This window comes from Channa argus, chromosome 23 (genome assembly GCF_033026475.1).
Source record: "Channa argus isolate prfri chromosome 23, Channa argus male v1.0, whole genome shotgun sequence".
Classification (NCBI taxonomy): domain Eukaryota; kingdom Metazoa; phylum Chordata; class Actinopteri; order Anabantiformes; family Channidae; genus Channa; species Channa argus.
The window spans coordinates 2,416,521-2,438,607 of NC_090219.1; the positions used below are offsets into that span (position 1 = coordinate 2,416,521).

The 22,087-nt window shown below is 37.3% G+C and overlaps 1 protein-coding gene and 1 non-coding gene across 4 annotated transcripts in view; one reads left to right on the plus strand and one right to left on the minus strand.

The window, feature by feature from the left end:
• The window catches only part of LOC137108559 (cilia and flagella-associated protein 47-like), a 56,493-nt gene that overhangs the window by 22,101 nt on the left and 12,305 nt on the right, over nt 1–22,087 (minus strand). The window contains exons 25-61 of one of the 3 annotated variants that reach the window (XM_067493301.1): nt 21,766–21,982; nt 21,028–21,238; nt 20,638–20,755; nt 20,018–20,145; nt 19,288–19,388; nt 19,025–19,144; nt 18,697–18,922; nt 18,543–18,614; nt 17,981–18,118; nt 17,653–17,734; nt 17,331–17,426; nt 16,791–16,977; nt 16,385–16,482; nt 15,762–15,878; nt 14,135–14,269; nt 13,742–13,854; nt 13,034–13,184; nt 12,535–12,623; nt 12,356–12,442; nt 11,945–12,003; nt 11,718–11,854; nt 10,335–10,440; nt 9,531–9,757; nt 9,277–9,418; nt 8,357–8,484; nt 8,166–8,231; nt 7,883–8,026; nt 6,268–6,441; nt 5,811–5,922; nt 5,554–5,601; nt 5,322–5,419; nt 3,349–3,524; nt 2,935–3,042; nt 1,989–2,100; nt 1,520–1,624; nt 392–548; nt 200–280 (exon numbers count right to left, since the gene is read on the minus strand). In XM_067493301.1, coding sequence (XP_067349402.1) covers nt 200–280; nt 392–548; nt 1,520–1,624; nt 1,989–2,100; nt 2,935–3,042; nt 3,349–3,524; nt 5,322–5,419; nt 5,554–5,601; nt 5,811–5,922; nt 6,268–6,441; nt 7,883–8,026; nt 8,166–8,231; nt 8,357–8,484; nt 9,277–9,418; nt 9,531–9,757; nt 10,335–10,440; nt 11,718–11,854; nt 11,945–12,003; nt 12,356–12,442; nt 12,535–12,623; nt 13,034–13,184; nt 13,742–13,854; nt 14,135–14,269; nt 15,762–15,878; nt 16,385–16,482; nt 16,791–16,977; nt 17,331–17,426; nt 17,653–17,734; nt 17,981–18,118; nt 18,543–18,614; nt 18,697–18,922; nt 19,025–19,144; nt 19,288–19,388; nt 20,018–20,145; nt 20,638–20,755; nt 21,028–21,238; nt 21,766–21,982 — 4,666 coding nt within the window. The remainder of the gene's footprint in view (nt 1–199; nt 281–391; nt 549–1,519; nt 1,625–1,988; nt 2,101–2,934; nt 3,043–3,348; nt 3,525–5,321; nt 5,420–5,553; nt 5,602–5,810; nt 5,923–6,267; nt 6,442–7,882; nt 8,027–8,165; nt 8,232–8,356; nt 8,485–9,276; nt 9,419–9,530; nt 9,758–10,334; nt 10,441–11,717; nt 11,855–11,944; nt 12,004–12,355; nt 12,443–12,534; nt 12,624–13,033; nt 13,185–13,741; nt 13,855–14,134; nt 14,270–15,761; nt 15,879–16,384; nt 16,483–16,790; nt 16,978–17,330; nt 17,427–17,652; nt 17,735–17,980; nt 18,119–18,542; nt 18,615–18,696; nt 18,923–19,024; nt 19,145–19,287; nt 19,389–20,017; nt 20,146–20,637; nt 20,756–21,027; nt 21,239–21,765; nt 21,983–22,087) is intronic. The other 2 variants (XM_067493303.1, XM_067493302.1) reach the window with 2 other exon arrangements.
• On the plus strand, nt 6,779–6,849 carry trnag-gcc (transfer RNA glycine (anticodon GCC)). Its single transcript has one exon. It is a non-coding gene; the product is annotated as a tRNA-Gly (tRNA).

A 22,087-nucleotide genomic window follows, 5' to 3' on the forward strand; every position in this document is an offset into this window, starting at 1 on the left:
GGCATAAAATTGTATCCAAAATGATATCCAACTTTAAACACTGGTTTAAATGTACAATCATTTAATTTTTGCTTCCAAAAAAAGTTTTCAAAGTAGTGCTTGGTTATTGGATTTATTATGTTTCCTGGTAAAATTATTTATTTATTTATTATTGACTATTTTATTATGAAGTTGTAAAGAAATGTATCAGATACCACACCTTCAATACTGCTCAAAGGGACAGAGAAGGCCTCCTTGTCTTTAGTAAGCGGAAGGCAGTCTGCAGCACTTGGGTCTGTATCTGATACATAAGAAAATACCAAGTATACAGAGTTTTATGAACATGTCTGAGTGTGTCACATACAACAAGAACAAATAAGTCACAAAGTGACCATTGAAGAAAGCCTGTGACCTGTGAGTGTGATGCTGAGTGTGGCTGGAAGCTCAGTGGGGTTTGTGAAGGGAATGATGATGGACGTGTTGGAGCCGATCACAGATGAGATGCTCAGAGGATTCTCACATTCTGGATTAAGGCCACACCCACTTAATAACACACACCATTCCTGCAACTGAAGAATTACAGAGACAGATTTACAGCCATACAAGTGGCCAGAGCGAGAGAAATTAAATGAGACTGAAAATGAGGGAGCATGATGGGAATATAGAGCAGGGAAGAAAAGATATAGCCAAGAGACAGATCTTCTATAGAACGCCTGTAGGCATTCTACATTTACTGTTACCGTGAATAATAATTTTTAAATTCATTGTATAAAATGTCTGTTGGCATTTATAAATGCTCAGTGTCTGTGATGTGTATATCACAGCTGGAAAAAAATGGCTGATTGCAGGATATCAAAATACATATCAGTGTATATATCATCTTGCTAGTATATATAAGAGGTGGTACTAACTTTGAATGTGTTCTTGATTGATGATGCTTCTGTTGTTAGTTTTGTAGTTTTGTAGTATTGTATGTCTTATTTATATTGGCACAGATTAAAAATACAGATTAATCTAAACCCTGATCATAGATTGAAACGCCAACTCCAAAGCGAAAAAGTGCCCAACATCATTTCTGCTTTTATATTGTCCAACCACATGAATTGAAAAGCCCAATGATTGACCACAGACTGTCAAACTGTCCCTAACTCTGCTTATAATAATAAGCCATAAAGTCACCATCATCCAGGTGAAGCTAGTAGTAAACCTTGTGATCTCTTCTCTTTCTGAGGGTTTCATGTACTCATACAGTTCTCCATCTCTGTGTCCACATATTGGAAAACAATCTCTCATCCTCAGTCAAAGCAACTGCTCTCTAGCTGTCCATTTGATGTACTTGTTTAGAGAAATGATGACCGTTTAGATATTAACCGGTCTTTAGTGTTGCTGCTTTTTTTATTGTAGGCATCAACAAAAAAGGTGGCGTGGACCGTCCATTCACCTGTATGTGTTTCTGTATGTGATTGAATGTGTGTTTGTGCACGTTTGGAAAAGAAAGGGATAGTGATTTATGCAATCTATTTTGTGTGTCTATATATACCTTACAGCTTGTGAAAGTGATCTTTGCTGTGTGGTTCCCTTTTCCGATGGATGAAGGACTAAAATGGACATTGAGCCAGGTTGAGGAGCGGGGTTCCACAATCAGCTGGGCATCACAAACATACAAACCAAGACAGAAAAGATCAGCTACAGAACGTGCTTATGTACCAAATGCCAATCTCTGTAAACCATACTAATACGCAGCCTACAGCTTTCTATCCAGATAAAAAGCATCTATTTTCATTCCAACTGACAACTGCTATAAAGTACTTTTAAGAGATGAACTGTAAAACAAGTATAATTAATTATCCATTGATCCACTACAAATATTAAGAACAATAAAATCAATTTTCCCAGCAGCCAGAGCAAGGTAACATGCACAGAATGTTAGTGACAAATGAAGCTTTATACTAAAAAGATGAATAGGAAGCTGATAAAACTAAGAATGAGGCACAGAGGTGTCTACTAACAGTATTTCCTGAGTCCATTTCCAGTGTGTAGTTTCTGGGGTTGCTGTTGGTTACCATCAGTTCCAGAGTGTCAGCGTTTGGGTTAACCAGGGGAATGGTCAGTCTGGTACATCTGACACAGAAGTAGTAGATTAAGAAGTAGAGTTTATTAAGCAACTCTAAATAGTTAGGAGAACAGGAGCATCCAAATAATAAAAGTAAGACTGTGTTTTATATAGAACCTTTTCAAGTACAGTATGAACAATATTTTGCCCCAATGCAGCAGTTTTTTCACATACTGTGTGTAACTGGATTATGTGAATCTTGTCATGTGTCTAAAATACTTGAAAGGCTAACAAATAAATACACATATTTTTCCTTTAGCTATGAAAATAGTCCATTGTAATTTAATTTATTTAAATTACAATGGACTTCATTTCCATTTTCCATTAAATAATTTAATTTATCTTAACCACTTATCCTGTTCACGGTTGCAAGAAGCGGGAGTCTATCCCAGCTGGTCAAGAGCCTGGACAGGTCACCAGTCTATCTTAGTCAACACAGAGAGATACACAGACAGCCATGCACACTCACATTCACACAGGCAATTTAGAGTCACCAATTAACCTAACATGCATAGGAAGAAACCCACAAGTGCACAGGAAAAACATGCAAACTCCACACTGAAAGCAGCAGGTAGTTGTAAACTGAAGACCTACTAGATGTGATGCTGCAGCGCAAACTACTTAATCACTGTGCTGCCCAAATGTGAAAATGAAAATTTTAAAAATAGATAAATAAACAGATAAACTGAATAATAAATAAAATGTATTTTTTCTCCTGAGAATAAAGCTATAGCATATTTTGTTTTTATCCTCAGTGACCACTATTACAATATGCAACAAATAGCTCAAGCAATGTGTCCAAGCATTTCTAGTAACCGTGTAGTGTTAGTGTGTGAACGTACTTGCCCAGCTGACAGCAGGCTTGTGGCACTGTGATGACTGGAGGAGGAAGAGCATAAAGCTCCAGTTGATACCAGACTTCCTGCACAAGCTCTGACTGGAACATCACACTGAGAGGAAACACAAACCAAACCTATGCAAGTACTGTATACTACAGTTTTACAGCACTGTTTAAAACAAATACATGGCTGAATAACTTCCATTACCAAGCTCAAGCTGAAATCTACAATAAACTGTATTCTCAACAACAAAGGGATATAACAGTCTTGGTTTTAAGGCAAGTACATAGAAATAATTTTTTTCATATCAGCCAAGAAAGGTATTTAGTTATCTTAACAGTGATCTTTAGTTCAAAAAATCTTCTATCCCTTTTGCCCTAAAAGAGGTCTGATGAGCTACAGAACAGTTAGCCTTACCAGCCTGTGCACTTCCCTACACTGTCAGGGGAGAAGGTAGCAGTGTATGAGACAATCTCTTCTGGAGGAACTGAAATCCAGCTGGCCCCGCTCAGGTTGTCTCCTTCCAGGTTCACATTCAGCATAAGCGGCTCTCTTTCTGGATTACTGACAGGAATCTCTATGGCAACTGAGCTCTGGGTGTAAAGCATTTTAAAGATGACATAAGTCTTTGTTTCCCCCTGTGATGTTTTCATAGATATCGATTCAAGCGTAAGTGTAAGATTAAGTTTTTGTGGAACCATTAGCAGAAATACGATTTTAGGCTTTAAATAGTAACAGTATCCCCAATCCAATCCACTTATTTAGCTGACTGTGCAAATCAGCAGGGTGTCCATTAATGGCCACTTTTGTGTATGCAGTGTGTACTTTATCATTATAGCTGTAGGACCTCAAACACCATGCTGTGACAGGAATAGATCATGATGGCAACAGTGGGGACTCTTCAAAAAAGTGGGTTGACATATGGATCTGACTGAAATATAATCACAATGAGACATGTGTTGTATTGCTCAAAAATACACCACTTAGCCAAAATCTGTGGGAAGAAAACCACCAATTCTTTTTTTTTTTTTTGTTAAATTGCTTTCCATGCTAATTCATTCTAAATAAAATTCAGGTCTTGTAATTTGTAAACTTTGAGACACCTATGGGTTGCTGTCAAAATTTGCAGAATATTAAGTAGAAGACTATCTGTGTTGGGCCTGACACTTCTATGCTTCTTTGCAAAACTACTCATGCTCTATCAGATGGCATGGAGAACAGGCCCAGGCCACACATTCTCAGGTGGAGGTGCGCTCTAGGCAGATTGATACTTCTGCCAGATTCCTTTCTTTATTTAATAATGAATATAACTGTACTTTTCAAAGATATTCGGTAACAATTAAATGTTTTTCATCTATCCACTGAGTACGATTTGTCAATAATCTTTTCACAGAGTTGCTTGAAGTATTCTTTCATCTTCAGGGTGCAGGCTTTAGACAGGATACTTCCAGAAGTAGGTGTATTTATACTACAATCTATAAAACAAATTTACTACTCAGGTGATCACTATTTAACCAGTTGTGGATTCTAAAACCAATTGGCTGCAGCAGCAATCACTTTTTTATTGTTTGTAATTAATTTAGATTACTTTGTAGACATCTGCTTTAATTTAATTTTTTTCCCTCTTAATCAGTGACACAAAACTTAAATCAATTATAATTCAGTGTTGTAAAAAAAAGGTGAAAATACCCCAGGAATATGAATACTTTATATAGGGACTATTTGCAACCAGATTCCTAATCCATATTTTACAAATACACATGCACACGACAAAAGACTGTGAAAACTAGCATATTGGTGGGGCTAGATGAATGAAAAGATGGTAACATATAGTGATGCATCCTTGTATAAAAACATTCCACCCTAAATCAGCCTAACACAAAGAAGTCAACAAAAGGTATAATATGCTGACATATGGATCAAAAATAATTATCCCTACATTTATAGTAGTTATAGTAAGACTCTGACTTTACTGAATTTGGTAATGATTTTATTTCAAACTTTATTCTTGTATCTCATTTAACATCTGAAGACACAGGCTATAGTACATGAATGCATTCCCATATGCCATCTAATCTTTTGAGGTCTAAAAGACCAATATGAAATTAAAAAACAAACAAACAAAAAAAAACAATTGTTGTTTTAACGTGTTACTGTTGACTACAGTATATCAGACAAAAAGAACACCATCTTCAACCAATATCAGCAAATCAGCAGCACAAATAGCTTTTTTGTTCCATTTTTTCCTAGGAAATTTATGGCATTCTGTGACAATGAGAAAAAATGTGGCTGGTCTTGTTTATGACAATTATAACTCAACTTCATACCAAAAAATGGGACAATGCTTAATGTTGTGCCCCTGAAAACAACCAGCAACAGGCTGAACTTACTTGAGCAACACATTGTACATCTATGACCTTGACGGGAGGTCCTGGCTCACAGATAACCTCTAGAGAGAAAAACACCTTGTAGCGTCCAAGTACACATCCTGGATGACACACACAAATATGCATAAACAAGTTAAAAATGCCAACACATACTTAAAGCTATGATTACAACTGAGGAAAAACCATACAAATGATCTCCATGGTTCACAAGCAGTACAGTTCACAATGAGCTTACCTTTGTCTGCCTCTTCAATGTCATCCAATGCAACAAATGACACACTGCCTAAAAGAACAGCTTTATTAAAAAAAACTTCTTTTTTTATGCATATGCAAGCACAATGCAGATGTATACACAAATATAAAAATAAGAGATATGCAAGATATGCAAACAAACGATTGTACTTTTGTACACTGTAAAATTTTAAATAAGCAGCCATTTAAACAACATTAATCTACATGTTATATGTTAACAAAACACCTAAAGAAAATCACCTCTCTGATTTCCCCGTTGCCATGGTGTCACAGCCAGTATATATGGAGAAGTTTGACCAGGTTTAATCTCTAAGAAGGGGCTGCCACTCACAATAGAAAGATCAGTCACTACCTATGTGTATTCATACAAATGCACAGGACCAAAAACAAACAAACAAACAAACAAAAAACAAAAAGAGCAAGAGAGACATGAAAAAGGGTGTGCTACTCATTTATTCAGTTATTTGAAGTAAAACAATAAATCTGATTTACATTAATACATAGATTTATGTTTCTCATAATTACCACTACAAAGATTCGATGATATCTAAAATTTTATTGAAATCACTGATTTATTTCCAAACACAAAGTGGGTTCTTTTAAAGGATGTATGTTGTGTGTGGAGGTGTGATTGTGAAGCAAGCAACAGTATCTGTGGCTGTTAGTCACACACAAATTTTTACATGTGTGCTGGTACCTTGAGAGTGAGTTTTTTCTGGCTGTAGTTGGGGACATCCAGCTGAACGTTTGCAGTTTTCCCAACAGGGCAGTGTAATACCACATGGTCCACAGGAAGGGGGTGCTCTCCTACTCCTCTGAGGGTAAAAACGTGTTCAGTACCATCGCAGCTATTGCGTAAGGACAGCTTGCCCTGTGGGAGTTGGGATGAAGTCAAGACAGTCAAACACATGTTGCTTTTTAGTGCTTTAAGTGTTCAAACAACAGAAAGTTTGAAAGGCAGACATTCAGTTGCAGTTAAGCATTCTCAGACAATGCGGATTACATACTGAGGACAATGCAGTAACTACAGTATACTTTTTCATAAATACATTACATTATAGGACATATTTGATGCCAACAATGTACTATTTATACAAATAGTTCCCTTTTGTGTTATTTCTTATCAATATTTAGTATTTGTGGCAATTATGTTGACTCCACAGAGAATATAAACTATTCCTGCTTTCTACAAGGAACTACACAACAGTGCATTGGTGGTTCAGTGGTAGAATTCTCGCCTGCCACGCGGGAGGCCCGGGTTCGATTCCCGGCCAATGCATACATTGCTTTTCTTTTTTTTGTAGCTTTTACGATTTTAAAGAGTAAGTATACTTTTAACTGTACCATTCTTCATACTGTATGTTAATGCGTACTACTAATTATCTACTGCAAGTTGTGAGGGCCGTTTTACATATATGTAATTAACCTTTTTTAACCCGAGTCCTTTCAGTTCCTATTACATTCAGTTGACTGAATTTATTTATTCACTTTTGAAAAGTATTAAATTTATGACTAAAACTTAAAAATCCCTGATTTGAGAGGAGTTTTGACTATAAATGAATATAATTAGTGTTCACAACCTGCAGCTAACACCCTGACAATAAGATCAGATTTCTCTTCAAGGAAATGTTTGTCAGTATAATATTGCTAATAAACATTTACAAATTAAATCCTTAAAGATGGGATTTTAACATTTTCGTGCATCAAGTAAGGGGCCATCTATATTTTACTGTAACAACAAAAAAAAAATGGAAATTATTTTGAGCTAATGGCCAATTTGGAGAACAAAATGGCAATATTTGCTGAAAGATGACAAATTTACATCAAGGAGTATCGTAAAAAGACTGTTTCTTAAATGCTGTGCTTCTCAGAAACTGTCTGGAAAAGTGTGGAAGACAATGTTGGCAGCTAAGGAAGCTTCATTTTCAGATCACATCTTAACAGCCAAACTGGTTATACCATGTTTTGCTGATTCAGGTAGTGAGATAAATGGTCGAATTTGATGTGAAAGTTACCTGGGAGGATGTGGAAGTGAAATGAATAATTAAATGAAAGGCAATATATGAGGGGCTGGTGGGTGAACCTTGGTGGTAGGGGATTTTCATAGTGGGCTTTCTCCAAATTGTTGCTGATGTTTAATTTTTGTGAACACATCCCAACTAGGGGCCACAATACTGTAAAGATCTGATTATCTATGAGAATGTATAGCTCAAGCTAAAAAGTTAAATAGCAATTATGTGACATAGGAAGACAAACAAAAAAAAAAACACAAGCAGGAAAGCCACAAAGCAAGCACAATAAGAAAATATTACCATCACACTGCATTGTGCAGAAGGATGAAAGGTGAGAGGGTAGCAAGCTCTTGTCCCAGATGCTACATTCAAAACATCTGGGCCACAAAATCCTTCACCACACACCTCAGCTTGCATGTCCCAGTCTTGATCAGTCTCGTTATGCTGTGGTAGACACATGGACTTGATGATCTTATCTGAACTCTCAATAATAACTAAAACCATAATTAATCCTACACGTTTAGTTTAGTCTTACAACAGCACACACACTGATTAATACACACAATCTTCCCATGCCCCTTACTAGCGGTATGTCTTGGGTGACTGAACGATGAGCAGGTGTAGTGAAGTTCAAATGAAATGATCCTCCCTGTAGATACAAAGGAACATAAACCAACAAGCCATTCAGCGTTTACCTAATATAACTTTTACTGTTGGTTGTGCAATAGGGTGAAAGGTGAGGGTGTACCAGTCTAACCAAGCTCTGATACCTACCTGTGAAGTAACCAGTGCCTCAAGCATATACACTCTGATGTCACACCAAGACCTTAGAACCACCTGGCATATAAACTGTCCTACAGAGTCTGCCTGGAACCGTAGTGGGATGTCCACACAGCCACAATCTTTTAAAAAAAGAGATAGGGTGGACAAACAATAGAAAAGAGTGTTGCTATTCACACAGCTAAATAAGTCAAGGGGTTAAACGAACGTTGATTGACTCAGTTGTTCTTTTCCACTTTTCCATAGGGCAAAAGTTGTGGATGGTGCCTGCTGCCTAGGGCTTTCTTGGTATTACCTACATCAGGGATCCAAGTCAGCTAAGGTCATACTTGAAAGATGTGAAAACACTGGAGACTACTGATTGGTCCCTAGAAGAATCCCAATCACTTTGTCCACATTCATCTTGTTCTCTAAACCAAACTCCTACAAGTTATTTCCAAAACTCTCTCAGCTTACACTCAACACTAGTTGCAACACGAAGTGCATCCACATATCATAGTCCCTACTGTAATGTACTGTACCAGTAGTACTGTATTTGCATACCAACAAGATACTGTAGTACAAGATATATGCAGTACAGTATTCAAGAGCCATGAGAATAGCAAATTTTTCCTAAAAATAACATTTCAAGGCAACTAAATATGTTCTTTTTAGGCTTACTTTATTAAGCCATCCCACAGATTATTACTAATAAATTACTGTACTTGTTCATATGCCAGGTCGCTAAAACATTCTTGTGCAACTGCAAACATAAATACATGATTTTTTCTAATGACTTAGGTGCTACTGTACATTTGTCTACAGAAACAAATGTTAGTTGTCTTTGGTTCCACGTTCATCCTAAATGATTTGGTCAGTAACAGTAACATGTCATTATGTCATATCCACTATTTATGTATACTATGTGTGCATACCTTCAGGATTCTCCCACGGTATATGGGTGTCTTCGTCTATGGGGATTTCAACAGCAGTAGGTAAAGTGAAGTACTGTGGCAAAGAAACCTCCACACTGTATTTTACCACTTTACTTTGTTCAGCACTTCTCATCGGGTGGGCCTGACAGAACAAAAGGGAAAGAGAGGGACAGGAGGTCAAAAATTGATAGTTATATAGCAATATAAATTCCCCCTAGAAGCAACAATACGCAGCTTCCTATGTTTCTGTGTACCTGTTTTTTAAAGAGCTTATGTAGGGCTGTCGTTGTCCTCACGGTGCTGCTATGTAAAGTGTGTGTCAAAATCCGCCTCCTGTGTTCATTGGAACTCATGCCGAGTTGACCCCAGATGGCCAGCGCTTGCTCCCAGGCCATGTTGATCCGCGGCACTTGCACTACCTTTTCGTGCACTTGCCCTACTATACAGCACAGGCTTAGTCCTGATACACATACAGGGGGGTCTGTTAGTGGCAAAAAGAAGAGTGTCTCTATTATATAATTCCCAGGTGACTCTAAAACACTGCCTGACTAAAACACAAATGAAAAAAAAATCACAATCAGCACTTTTTCAGGCATCTTCAGATGATAAAGATCCAACTCAGGACAGAGAATGTGGTCTGACTTCAATGACTTTGTTTTTAAGTTATTTTATCTGTGTAACGATTGACTATAGACTGGCAGACAATTCTGACTCCTATTATTCGAACTTCATCGTTAAAAATCAAAAATAGTTATCAAAGCATTGGTGGTTCAGTGGTAGAATTCTCGCCTGCCACGCGGGCAATGCACAGCTTTTTTTTTTCTGCCCCTCAATTTTGCTGTAAATCCTGACTAATGAACAAATCCAAAAAACATGACAAGCTACAGTTTTTTACAGTGCCTTCAGGTGATAAAGGTTCGAAACAGAGATTGGGGCCTGACAGCACTGTAAAAAAATTGTCCCCATTCAAGTTATAGCTTAATCTTTATACATTCACATTTTCTTTTCTGTTTCTCTCTACTTTCTATGGTTCAACATTTGTGTGACATGTTACCTACCAGAGTTGCTGGTGATGGATACGATGTTAGAACTGGGCCTGGTAGCAAGGGGAGAAGGAAGAGGCAATTCTGCTGTGGCCTTGACTATATAGACCATGTCACCTACCTAGAAGGAAACAAAAATGTTAATGAGGTTTACTTTCTACAATGCATAATTATGTGTGGAGACCGAATACTATTAAATAAAACAAACAATTGTGTTATGATTTATTTTATATACGTGCTTAATTGCTATTTTTTTATTTTTATAATTTTTTTTGTCCTTTCAGCTTATCCTGTGAGTTCAGGGTCGCCACAGTGGATCATTGTCTGCATGTTAATTTGGCACAGTTTTTATGCTGGATGCCCTTCCTGACGCAACCTCCCCAATTTCTGCTGGGCTTAGACCAGCACTGCACAGCTGGGGAGGGGAATAGGCTGTTAGGGGTCCAGTGTCTTGCCCAGAGACACTTTGATATATAGCCGGGATTGACAATTGAGCCACTGATCTTGTGGTCCAGGGACGACTGCCTTACCAACGGAGCTACAGCTGCCTCTGCTTAATTGCTAATGAAAATAGCAAAAATTATTGTTGAATTGTATAAACATCTCATTCCTGCTTCTTTTCTATTGGCCAGTGGTTTATGTAATAACAAGACAATGACCCCAAGCATCCTGCTAAAGCAACAAAGGATATTTCATAGATCATTTCTGTTTTTAAATTCCAGAAACACAGAGTTCTTACTGACACTCATAATACCATTTCCCAAGAACTAATATAAAACTTGCATATAAATTCCTATTCCTTCTGCTGTCTTAAACACTACATCCAAAAACACAGAAAATGAGCAGTGCACGACACCAACTCTTCTTTGAAATACTGTAAGACACTACTACAAGTTCATACAAATCAAGTTATTGAAAAATAAGTTAGTAAAATAAGGATACATATGAGTGAATTTTGGACAGCTATACAAATTGTGTCTGTTTGTGCTCTCTGTATTATTTCTGGATCATTATTAATGTACAGAATAAAACTTGATGTCCCTCCTGTTAAGCACTCCCCTCAGTTTAGGGGGTTGCTCTGAGTTTTGACAGGATCCCCAGTTCAACTGACAACTAATTACTGCTCCTCCAGATGTATATAGCAATGCAAAATGCTTCCACACACATTGTTTAATGGCATTACCAAGACAGCATTGTATTCACTGATATCAATAGAAATCATTTTTCTCTACAGTTGAAAATGTTTCTACTTTTCCAACACTTTTCTGGTGTTCATATGTGCATTTTAAAAATTAAATAAAATTTATAATTTCATAACAAATAATAATTATTATTTTTAAAGCAATCTATTGCAGACATACAGTAGAGATGCATGCAAACACACACACACACACTGACCTGTGGGCAAACTAGCAGCAAAGAGCAGTACTTGGTACCAGGGCAGAAGGGCAAGTAGTGGATTTTCAGAGTTTCTGCTTGGCCTGATTTCAGATAAATATTCCTTACTTCACTCAGGAACTCATTGCCATCTCCATCTGGAAACACACACGTATGCAGACCACATCAGTTTAAGCATTACAAAGTACTAAGCATATGTGCAGGTGTGTGTTAGTATTTACTGAGACCTGATAGCTTAGCTCCCATCTCCTCCCCACAGCTCTTGTCTGAAGTCATTTTCTCTAAACTGAAGGAGGGCAGAGGAGAAAGTAAATGATAATCCCATGAATAAAATGTGTCCCATAAATACAAGAGATCGGAAAAACTTAATGTCAAGCCCCGCAGCTATAGCTAATAATAACAACATTTTACTTTATTTCAACTTCTCAAACTGTGGCTGCCAAATGAGCTTCTTTGAGTTTCTATAGATATTCACAGTACAGACAAAGTAATGTAATAGGGACTTACAATATCCCTATCATTTAATTCAAGTACTAGTAACAACATATACACTTATGTGGGCAAATTTACTTTTAATTTTATGTGTGTGTTTATGTAGCTATTCCTGTGCTAAATCTAATAAACAGTGCATATGTTACTTGGTGCTGGCAGAGGCCTGATGAACAAGATTGGTATTTTTCTTTTCAGGCCCCAGTGGATTGAAGGTAGACTCCACCAGCACCACCCTAAACACACACACACACACAGAAAAGTTTTAATAAAGAAATACAACTGCAAATCTAAATAGTCACAATTTCAGTGGACACAAAATACCTACCTGAACATTGCTTCCTTACTAAAAGTATTCAGTATTGGAAGTTGAATAACTTCAAGCTGGTAGCATGGAGACTTGCACTTGACAGTGTTCTAAGAAAAAAGAGTAGGACAGAGTCTGTTATGTAGTGCATTAGTCTACACCTTAAATTACTAGAAACTCTCTGTAACTATGCAACAGTGAACTTTCAGAAACACTGCTATACTACATTTTTAGTATAGTTTATTTGACAAATGTTAAAAATAGAGACAAGTCACGCATATCTGCAAATTACCAAGGACAGAAAATAGTCCACAATTTATGTCCCTGGTCTAAGAATTTAACAACACTGCAGGAGTCCAATAGAAGTATGCTAATGAGGAGTGATTTAATGAAACAGACAGCTTGTTAGCAAGATATCCACAAATCAGTATGTGGGACTTGAAGCGAACTATGTAAATGCTGCAAGATGTTTAACTGAAGCATTATGGGTCATTTCTGCTGTTTATTTAATTATACTTACGGTGGGTGTAATGTGACTGACTTGAGTCCTTAGGTTGAAGGCAAGAGTGGTGCCACGCAGCCCAAAAACAGAGTTGGAGATGAGCAGAAGGACTGCTTCCATGGGCTGAAGGAAGGAGCAGCTGTACTGAATGGTCAGTTCACTGCTCGCCCTTGGAAAAACAAGATCTCTGCTCATTCAGTCCCTGTTCAAGTGGAGTCAGGACTCCACAACTTAATCATTTCATTGTACTGTCTTCTGTTTTTGCTGTTCGTTGCAAGTTATTTTGGAAGTACAGATGCAAAGACAGCAATTTCTTATTAACAGTACCAGTTCTAATAAAGTATATTGTTGATGTGGACTACAAAGTCATGTAACTGTGTTTCATAATTACAAATAAACTGCAAATGACTCTAATTTTCTAAATTATTCATGCATTGACCTGGAAAAACATGCTAGTGAGCACTTTGTAGCATACAGTTTGTATTATATTAGTTAACTTCATAAAATTAAGTTCTTCGATTAAAAATAAAACATGCACATTTTGAATAGTCTCAACTTCAAGGTAATTGAGTATGAATCTGGTTCTGTGCATAACAAGTGTGCATGAAAAAAACTTCTGGCTTTTAACCAGTTACTAACACCCTATGAAAATACTAATTATAAGTTAGTCTTATGAATGTTTTGTACAGTGTACAGTGATTTTTATTTTCCAACTAAGAAACGTACTTTGGAGGAAGGGTGACAGTACATCCATCACGGAGGGAAAACAGATGGGCATTCTGTCCTAAAATGGAGGCCTGGTATGTGACAGGCTTAGAGGATGGGTTTTTTAGACGCACCTGGAGTTCCCACACAAATACAGAAACATATATTTAAAACATAAAAAGCCAAATAAAACTTGGTTAGAGAAAAATGGCCTGGAGGATGTAAACCTGTTAATGTTAGTCAGTGTGTGTGACTCCAATGTCTGTGTGTCATTATCTAAACAGGAGGTTGTGATTCAAGTCATTTCCATTCTTGACAGTGCACATAAATCTGAAGCCTGGCAGTTAAACATTTATTTGGTTATCTCGTAGGACCAATGTCATTTCTGTCTGTGTGAGTGTGTGTATGTCTTACCTGCTTGCTAAATGTGCTGTGCAGACCTCCTGATAGAGTGATGGTGTGATGTGGTAGGTACTGAGGTAGCCTCTCATTCAAGTGAACACACAGCATTAACATTTGCACTGGATTAGGATCGGACAAGTCCGTGGGCTGAACACATACAAAAACAGGAAAAGTGCAACAGGAATTGCTTCTTGCTTAATGTTATTATTATTAATAATAATAATAATAATAATAATAGTATGATAATGATATTAGCTTAGACTGGGAATCTCCACAGACACATCAATGCCTGTTAGCTTGTCTTCATGCAAAGGCAGTTACTATACTTCACTGATGTTTCATACATGTAGCTCTGGGTTTTATATCAAAAGTCTGTCTTGAATCAACCTAACAAACTAAATTAAGAATTTAATTCTTCCTTAATCTTAATCCTCCAAGTCTGAGGCCATGGTTCTCTGCTGGAAAAAGGTGGATTGCCCCCTTCAGGAATGAGTCACTGGCCCAGGTGAAGGACTGAAAATTTCTTTGGGTCTTGTTCATGAAGAAGGCTAAATTAAAGCATGAGGTTGACAGGCAAATTGGAGCAGCATCAGCAGTAATGTGAATGTTGTACTGAACTATTGTGGTGAAGAGGGAGCTAAGCCCCAAGGTAAAGCATCTTGAAAGAATGCTGACACTGATTTACTGAATACATTAATATTGGTTATTTCCTTTTTTAAGTGAAGAAATTTAAGGTGTCAGTTTCATTACTTCAATTGTATTTGCATGGCTTTTAATATTAGAGTAAATGATAAATGTTGACTTAAACAGCCTTTAACAGGAACTTTTTAAACATGAAAGTCTACTGCTAGGTGTTAATTTAAGACAGCATACTAATGCGTATGTAAAAAGCCCTTTGTGCCACTAGTCATAGCTGTGTGATTCAGAACAATGACTTAATTTGAGTTAGGAAGAGTATTACATTTCATACTTGTTTCTAAAAGAATGCAAGTGCAACATTTAATGCAAATTTAACTAATTCCTATGAATTCCTATGCAACCTTTCAATTTTGTCAAATCACTGTTTTCCAATTTGACTCATACTCTGATGGGAGCTTTTAAATGCTGTGTCCTCAAAGAAAACAAGTTAGCTGCATATTGGAGACATTTGTTAAGGCTGGGACACACCAAGCCAGCTGTCGGCCAGCAACAGGCCATCGGATAGGACCTCCTCTTGGTGTGTCCTGCACCACTGGGCACTAGTCAGACTCTTGTCAGCGGCTTTTCAGACAAATTGAGATGTTTAACCAGCATCTGTCAGCGTCTTCCCATTGGTGAGTGAGAACACTCCAATTAGCAGTTTATCTTAGCTAATCACTGAACAAGAAGAAGCCTTGTTAATAACGATGCCAGTACAATCACTGCTGTTTTTATCGAACAAACCCTCCGTTAGAAAAAGTTTTAAACCATACTTGGTGATACCGGTGTGAAAATGGCAAGCTAACTCTGCTTGGTTTAGTATGTATATCTGAGATATGAAATTGCACCTATGTACTATAAGTTGGGTCTGTCCTTTTTCTGAAAGTAAGTCTGATTTACTTAAGTAATCCTGGTTTAACTAGTAATATTGCTTTATGAAACATTCCCATTTGGTATTTACCTGTACATCTATGTTAAGAGAAAGTGCAGTTAACGCCTGGACCACTATGATGTTGTTGTGGAGGATCTGCTCCAGGTTGCTAGTTGTGGTGTACATCCTTCGAAAGTGACTGTTGATCTAATTAAAAAGTTTGTAAGTTCAAATGGAACACCACATCTTTCAGTTAAACTATCTCAGACTCCACTCCTTAGCTGCTCATTACACATGACAATGTGTCTGTCAATCTGACTTTTAATCATATTTGGCTTGCTCAACGTCTGGGTTTTTAATTACATGTTTGGAATTTTGCCCAGATTTCTTAGTCAAATGCTTACAGACACATCAACTGGCTAGTTCCACCACCAAAAATACATTCACACGATTCTCTTCACACACACACACACACACACACACACACACACACACACACACACACACACACACACACACACACACACACACACACACACACACCAATGATACTAGGCATCATAAGAGGGCTCCCTAATCTTGTTCAGGACTAATTGCATCCTCATCACATCAATCACAGTGCCACTCACAGGCATTAACCACCACCCCTAAGTGACAAACACACACCCACTGAACAGGGACATTTACAAACCCATGAACACACACATACTGACCAGATGAGGGCAGTAGCCAGCAACCAGAGTAGCTAGCACCAGACCATCTGTCAAGTCCAGGTCAAAATTTACTATCCAGCGTGTTGATGGGGTGACACCTGCAAATCATTTCCATGCATATATAAAAAATATAACATATTATTCATATTATATTATATGTTCATATTATTTTATAACAACAATAATAACTAAACCAAGTATCAACTCACTGTGAGGGGATTACTATAATTATAGTGAAAATACTCCTTTTGTATAGACCTTTCTTATTACAGGTCTGTAAACACTACAAACTAGTGTTGTTGTTTTCACAACTTTCTACTAAGAAGAATGCATTACTGAGTCAGGTTAATTGTGGGTTTAAGACCAGTAGATCTACAGCTGTGTGTGTGCACGTGTTGTGGCCTACCTGTATCCCAGATGGTTTCCCTCATGTTCTCGTAGTGCACATTGAGCCACGAGAGCAACTTGAGCTCATAGGCAGAGTAAATATTACTGGCCAGCGGCTGTGAATTGACAGGCAGGATTCGACTTCCTTCTGCCTGCTTGAGAGTTGTGCTCTGACAGCTCTCTGATACACGACACAACACCAACACCTAGGCATGTGCAAAGAAATAACCACTACTAGTATTAATAGATGTTTACCCAAGCACACATTATCAAGTTGTGAATCTGTAAGCACAAAATGTTGTTAGGCTTACATTAAGATTTTAGTATTTAAAAAAGTAAAGTAATAAAAAAAAGGTTTAGTTTAAAATGAGGCTCCATTTTATTAATCGTGGTATAAATACAGTTAGGATATAAATGCCTTAAAAAATAATACTAAACTACTGTACATGCCAAAGAGATGAGCCTTTGAAAATGAGTTGAGTTTCAAATGAGTTTCATAAATATACAAACTATGGTTAGCAGATGAGGACAGAAGAAAACTCTGGGTACATTTTCTAACCTTAAAAATTTGGAGCAGTACATCAGTCCAGGATCTCTTGCTCAGAGACTCATAGTCAGCACTGCTGTAGCTCAGACTATGTTCTCCCTTGTTTGGCTGAGAGAACCACAAATACACATCTTATAAAAGAAATTATGAATATACTGTATGTGAATAAATGTGAGAGACGATTACTGAGACCATGATGAGTTTCTCATTGTTAAAATACACACAAAAAATATTTACAGTCTCTCAGTGATACAAATATTGATTTAAGAGACATGGATTTTAACAAGAAGGAAGTCTAGCGGCCACACAGTTGTGTATACAAAAGTATTTATACCTGCAAAGAGCACCAGTGTTTGAACTCCTGCACATCTAGCAAGTATTCTGGTCTGATGTGGCATAAACAAGCTCCCTGTACCCTGGACACATAATTAAAACAAAAGATGAAAGAAAAGGGAAAGTGCCAATACCTGATATTTAATCTGAACAGACCTAACACATTTACAATATGGAAATCTGCAATTAGCAACATGTCAAAGTTCAGATGGTACACATTTACAGATTAATCAACATCTCATTTTGTTTGTTGTTGTGGCACTTAGTCACAAGTGAAAAGAGTACGGTTAGCAGCACTGTAGCAGTGTACCTCTGTGTGTAAAGCCTACCTAAGAAAAGCAAGCATAGCTTCATGTTGTTGTAGCAGCTGATTAGTACGCTGGTCTGTTTCACCGGAAAATGTTTGACAGAAAGGAATACCAGGAATCTGTTTGCCTGTGAGGTGATGAAGCATGTCCACTACAGACCTACATATAATTATATGACACAGTTAGGTGCTTTGCATATGGAACCAGATTAATGACAACACCTAATATTTTCACCTATTTTAACCTTCTAAATAATAAGTCATGAAATTCCTAAAAACTAGATTACACTGTCAACTGCCATTTCAAAATCTGAAAAATATTATTTGCACATGACAGCCTTTGCTATATTTTGAGATCTTTATAAAAAGCTATATTTAATATGCAGGCCCATCCTCTAAATCTTAGTTTTTTGGTTTTACTTGTGATTTATGGCTAAATAAACACGATGACATAATGTCTGCCTTTGTTACTTTGTGATAGTACTACTTTTTATCTGAGGCTCTAAAAGACTCCCAACTACAAAATACCTTTTATCTATCTGCTCAAAGACTGTGTACTGACAATTCACCACATACATACTCACCTGGAGTCTTTATTTTGACTAACACGATACGTCCGTTCACTGGAATGATCTGTATGAACTTTTGACACTACTCTAAAGAGAAAGAGCAATGGATGACTATACTGTAATTAAAATGGGGCTTCTGAAATAAACTATTGAGAAATCTTGAGTATACCTTCGGAGAGTGTGCGGTATAGAAATAGGGTATGGACCGCTCGGCCAGCCAAAGAGGCTAAACCATCTTTCTGCAGCCAGTAACACATTCTGGTGATATAGTCCTTCATTCGAGTTGGGCGCAGGGAATGCTGGGACACCGAGATTAGCTGGGGTGTCTCTATTAGGATAGACCACTTCATTCCTGCTGGTCTGACAGGTCACAGTGTCACTGTCTTGAAATGAGTCTAGAGTGGATGACACACATGCACACATGCAAAAAAATACACTCCAGCAATATCGGCACATGAACACATCACACACAGTTGTTGTACACTTTATTTTCAAACCTGAGGCTGAATTCTTGTTTGTTGAGCTGTCATGATCGAATGAGGAAGAGGATGATAACAGGACAGGTGCAGGGCTGGGTGTTTGATAGCGTTGAAGGATTGCCTCCACAGCTGTTCTCCCTTAATGAGATTCACACAACAATTAATAAACAGTGCTTACACACTTACATTATACAGGCACTGACTTTCCATTTTCTCTATTTACTGTAAATCCTTATACAGCCTAGAGGGTATTTGTTTGTGTACTGTATGTTATAAAGTACCAGTCTTAAGAACAATCTGTTGCTCCGTGCGGTTCAGTGCCATGTAGGGCCAGACTGTCAGCAGACAGTTGTCAGCAGTAGCATAAAGTTTCACTTTAAACCTGGAGGTCAGAACCAGAGATAAAAAGAGAGAACATGCTGGTACATTAATTCAACTGTAAATGTATGTATTTAAATAGATGTTCTAATGTTTAAGCACTAATTTAGTGTGGTAAGTATGTTTCAAGTACACAGTTTACAAGACTTAAACGGCGAATGTTTCACAGAAGACCCTAAATGATTACTTATTATGTCAGAACATGTTTTCTGATAAACCTACATTATAAGTATGTAGATCCCACTGTTTTCTGGTTTCTGCTGACAAATACAATAAGCTTAAAACTATTGCTGAATTTTTGTAATGGATAATTCTAATAAACTATGTACATGAAAATTACAGTAGTTCAATTCTATAGGCTTTGACACTGACACCAACCAACCACTCACTTCAAGAACACGTCAAAACATTTCGTATTAGCCTGTCCCCACTGTAAGATTAACACTGAGAGAACAAATGAAGAGTTGGTTGAGAGAAAGATTTAGTTTTGTCTTAAAGACCAAGACAAGCTGCTTATTTTGGTCAAAATCAAAGATGTCGTAACTAAGATCATAATTAACATTTTGGAGTATAGTAAGTTAAATAGACTAAGGAAGCTAAGGGCTAGGTAATGATATTACAACAGGAGATTACTTGTTGTGGAGGTTGTCAGTGAAGGTGATGGTTGTACAGAGAGACAGAGGGACAGAGGAGCAGAAGGACACACAGCAGATCAGAGGGGTTACATCAGCTTCCTCGTTGTGGATGCCTATTTGAAGTTTCTAGATTTGCACACATAATAAAAATATGGAAGAATTTCATACATCTTAAAGACATTCATGTGTTCATGTGCCGAACCAGAAATATTAGTCACACTTCTTATTTAAATTCAATTTTGTTAGCTGAGCACAACATTAATTTAGTGACAGGTGTGTGCAAACAAATGCATAAAAAACTAACTACAGACAAAAATATAATATCAGACATTTTTTACTTCACTACTACAGTAGGAAAATCATAAATCAGAATCATCAAAGAATATCAATTCAGAAGATTAATTACATATATTTGCCCTATGTATAAAAAAACTGTTAAAGAATGCATTACATTCACTAACTGTATCTTTTCATTGACTGCAGCTTTTCCTGTGCGTGATGTAGTTGGCTTTTTCCACACAAGGGACTATTTAGAGCACTGGTTCTCAATCCTGGTCCTCAAGGACCCCTGCTCTGCTTGCTTTCAAGTAATAATGTTAATTTGTACAAGCACTTTACCTGATCCTGCTTTTTGGCAAGTATGGAGTTACCCTCAGGAAAGACAACAGAAAAAGGCTGTATCTTTGTCCCATTCTCCAGTTGTACATCATCCACTTTAGCTGATACCGTGGTTCCACTGCAAATATAGTAAGAGACAGACTATGAAAAGAAAGAACACCTGAGACAAAAAGACAGAGTACTCAACTAGATATTAAGGGGATATAATGTTTAACACTACAGTATGTATCAGCATGTGTTACAATCAAAAGCCCTAGAAAAGCTACTAGCTGAACTATGAGAGATGTGAGAGATTGGGATATGAGAGATTGGGCTAGGGAATGCAATATGTCAATGAGTGTCCTCACACCCAGACAAATGTTGTGTTTGTGTGTGTGCTCGTAAACAAACCTTGGATATCCTACAGCCATTAGGGTGAGTGAGGTCACTGCACTGTTTTCCAGGGGTACTGGGGTAAGAAGAATTTGAGGGGGATGTATGGTGATATTGGGAAAGTGAATAACAATAGTTATAGACAGCTCTTGATAGGGCTCCTGTTCCCTCTTCCCTTGCTCATTTTCCAGGTAAAGAGGCAGAGACAGCCTTCTAAATTTGGAATTCACTGGAAGATAAAATGTACAAAGAAAGTTAAGTAGGTACATGTAAAGCCTACTGACACATATCACATCGTCAATCTATGCATGACCTGATCACATGTGATAAAAAGAGGAAACCTCCAAAAGTCAGCCTATAAACACCAGTATGACCATGATGTGTCCTGTTATAAATAGATATAGATATTTTAGAATGGATATTTTAGAATGGCAGTATGGTGTCCAAATCTCCTCACAAGTGAAGATGGAAAGCTGGGTTTCAAGAAATCTAAACCTTATTTTGAAACAAAAATCTCACAAATATGTTTAAAATACAGTGGTTCAAAAAAAAAATTAAATTCAGTATTCATTAAAAAAACATTTTTGTGTTAAACAAAAACCTTATTTGGTATTAATTTTTCTTTGGGTATTAGAGGTTAACTCACTCTGTACTTATGCAGAAATATAGAAAAAATTCTAAGGGTCCATAAACCTTTTAACGGCCACTTTAAAAATGTGACATAATTCTGTTAAAATGTCATAATGTTTTTCTTACCTTTTTTGATAGCTTCAGGCCTAATGCTGACTGCTAAGCAGATGGACTGGCCAGGTCCCAGACTGCCAGATGATGGAGACACTGTACAAAGCTCGCTCTCTCTTCTGTCCTCTGTTGGACCTGTTGCTTCACTGCAGTCAAACAACCAGTGCAAACGCTGACTGATAACTCCACGCCAACACATACTTTCTTCATGTACTGCTTTAAGCTTCACTATCTGGGGAGTAAAGCAGAATTGGATAAAAAGGGGAAAATGTGAAAGAATAATACCAACACAAGATAAAACAATATTAAGGAGCCATGCATGGTTATTAAGAAAAAA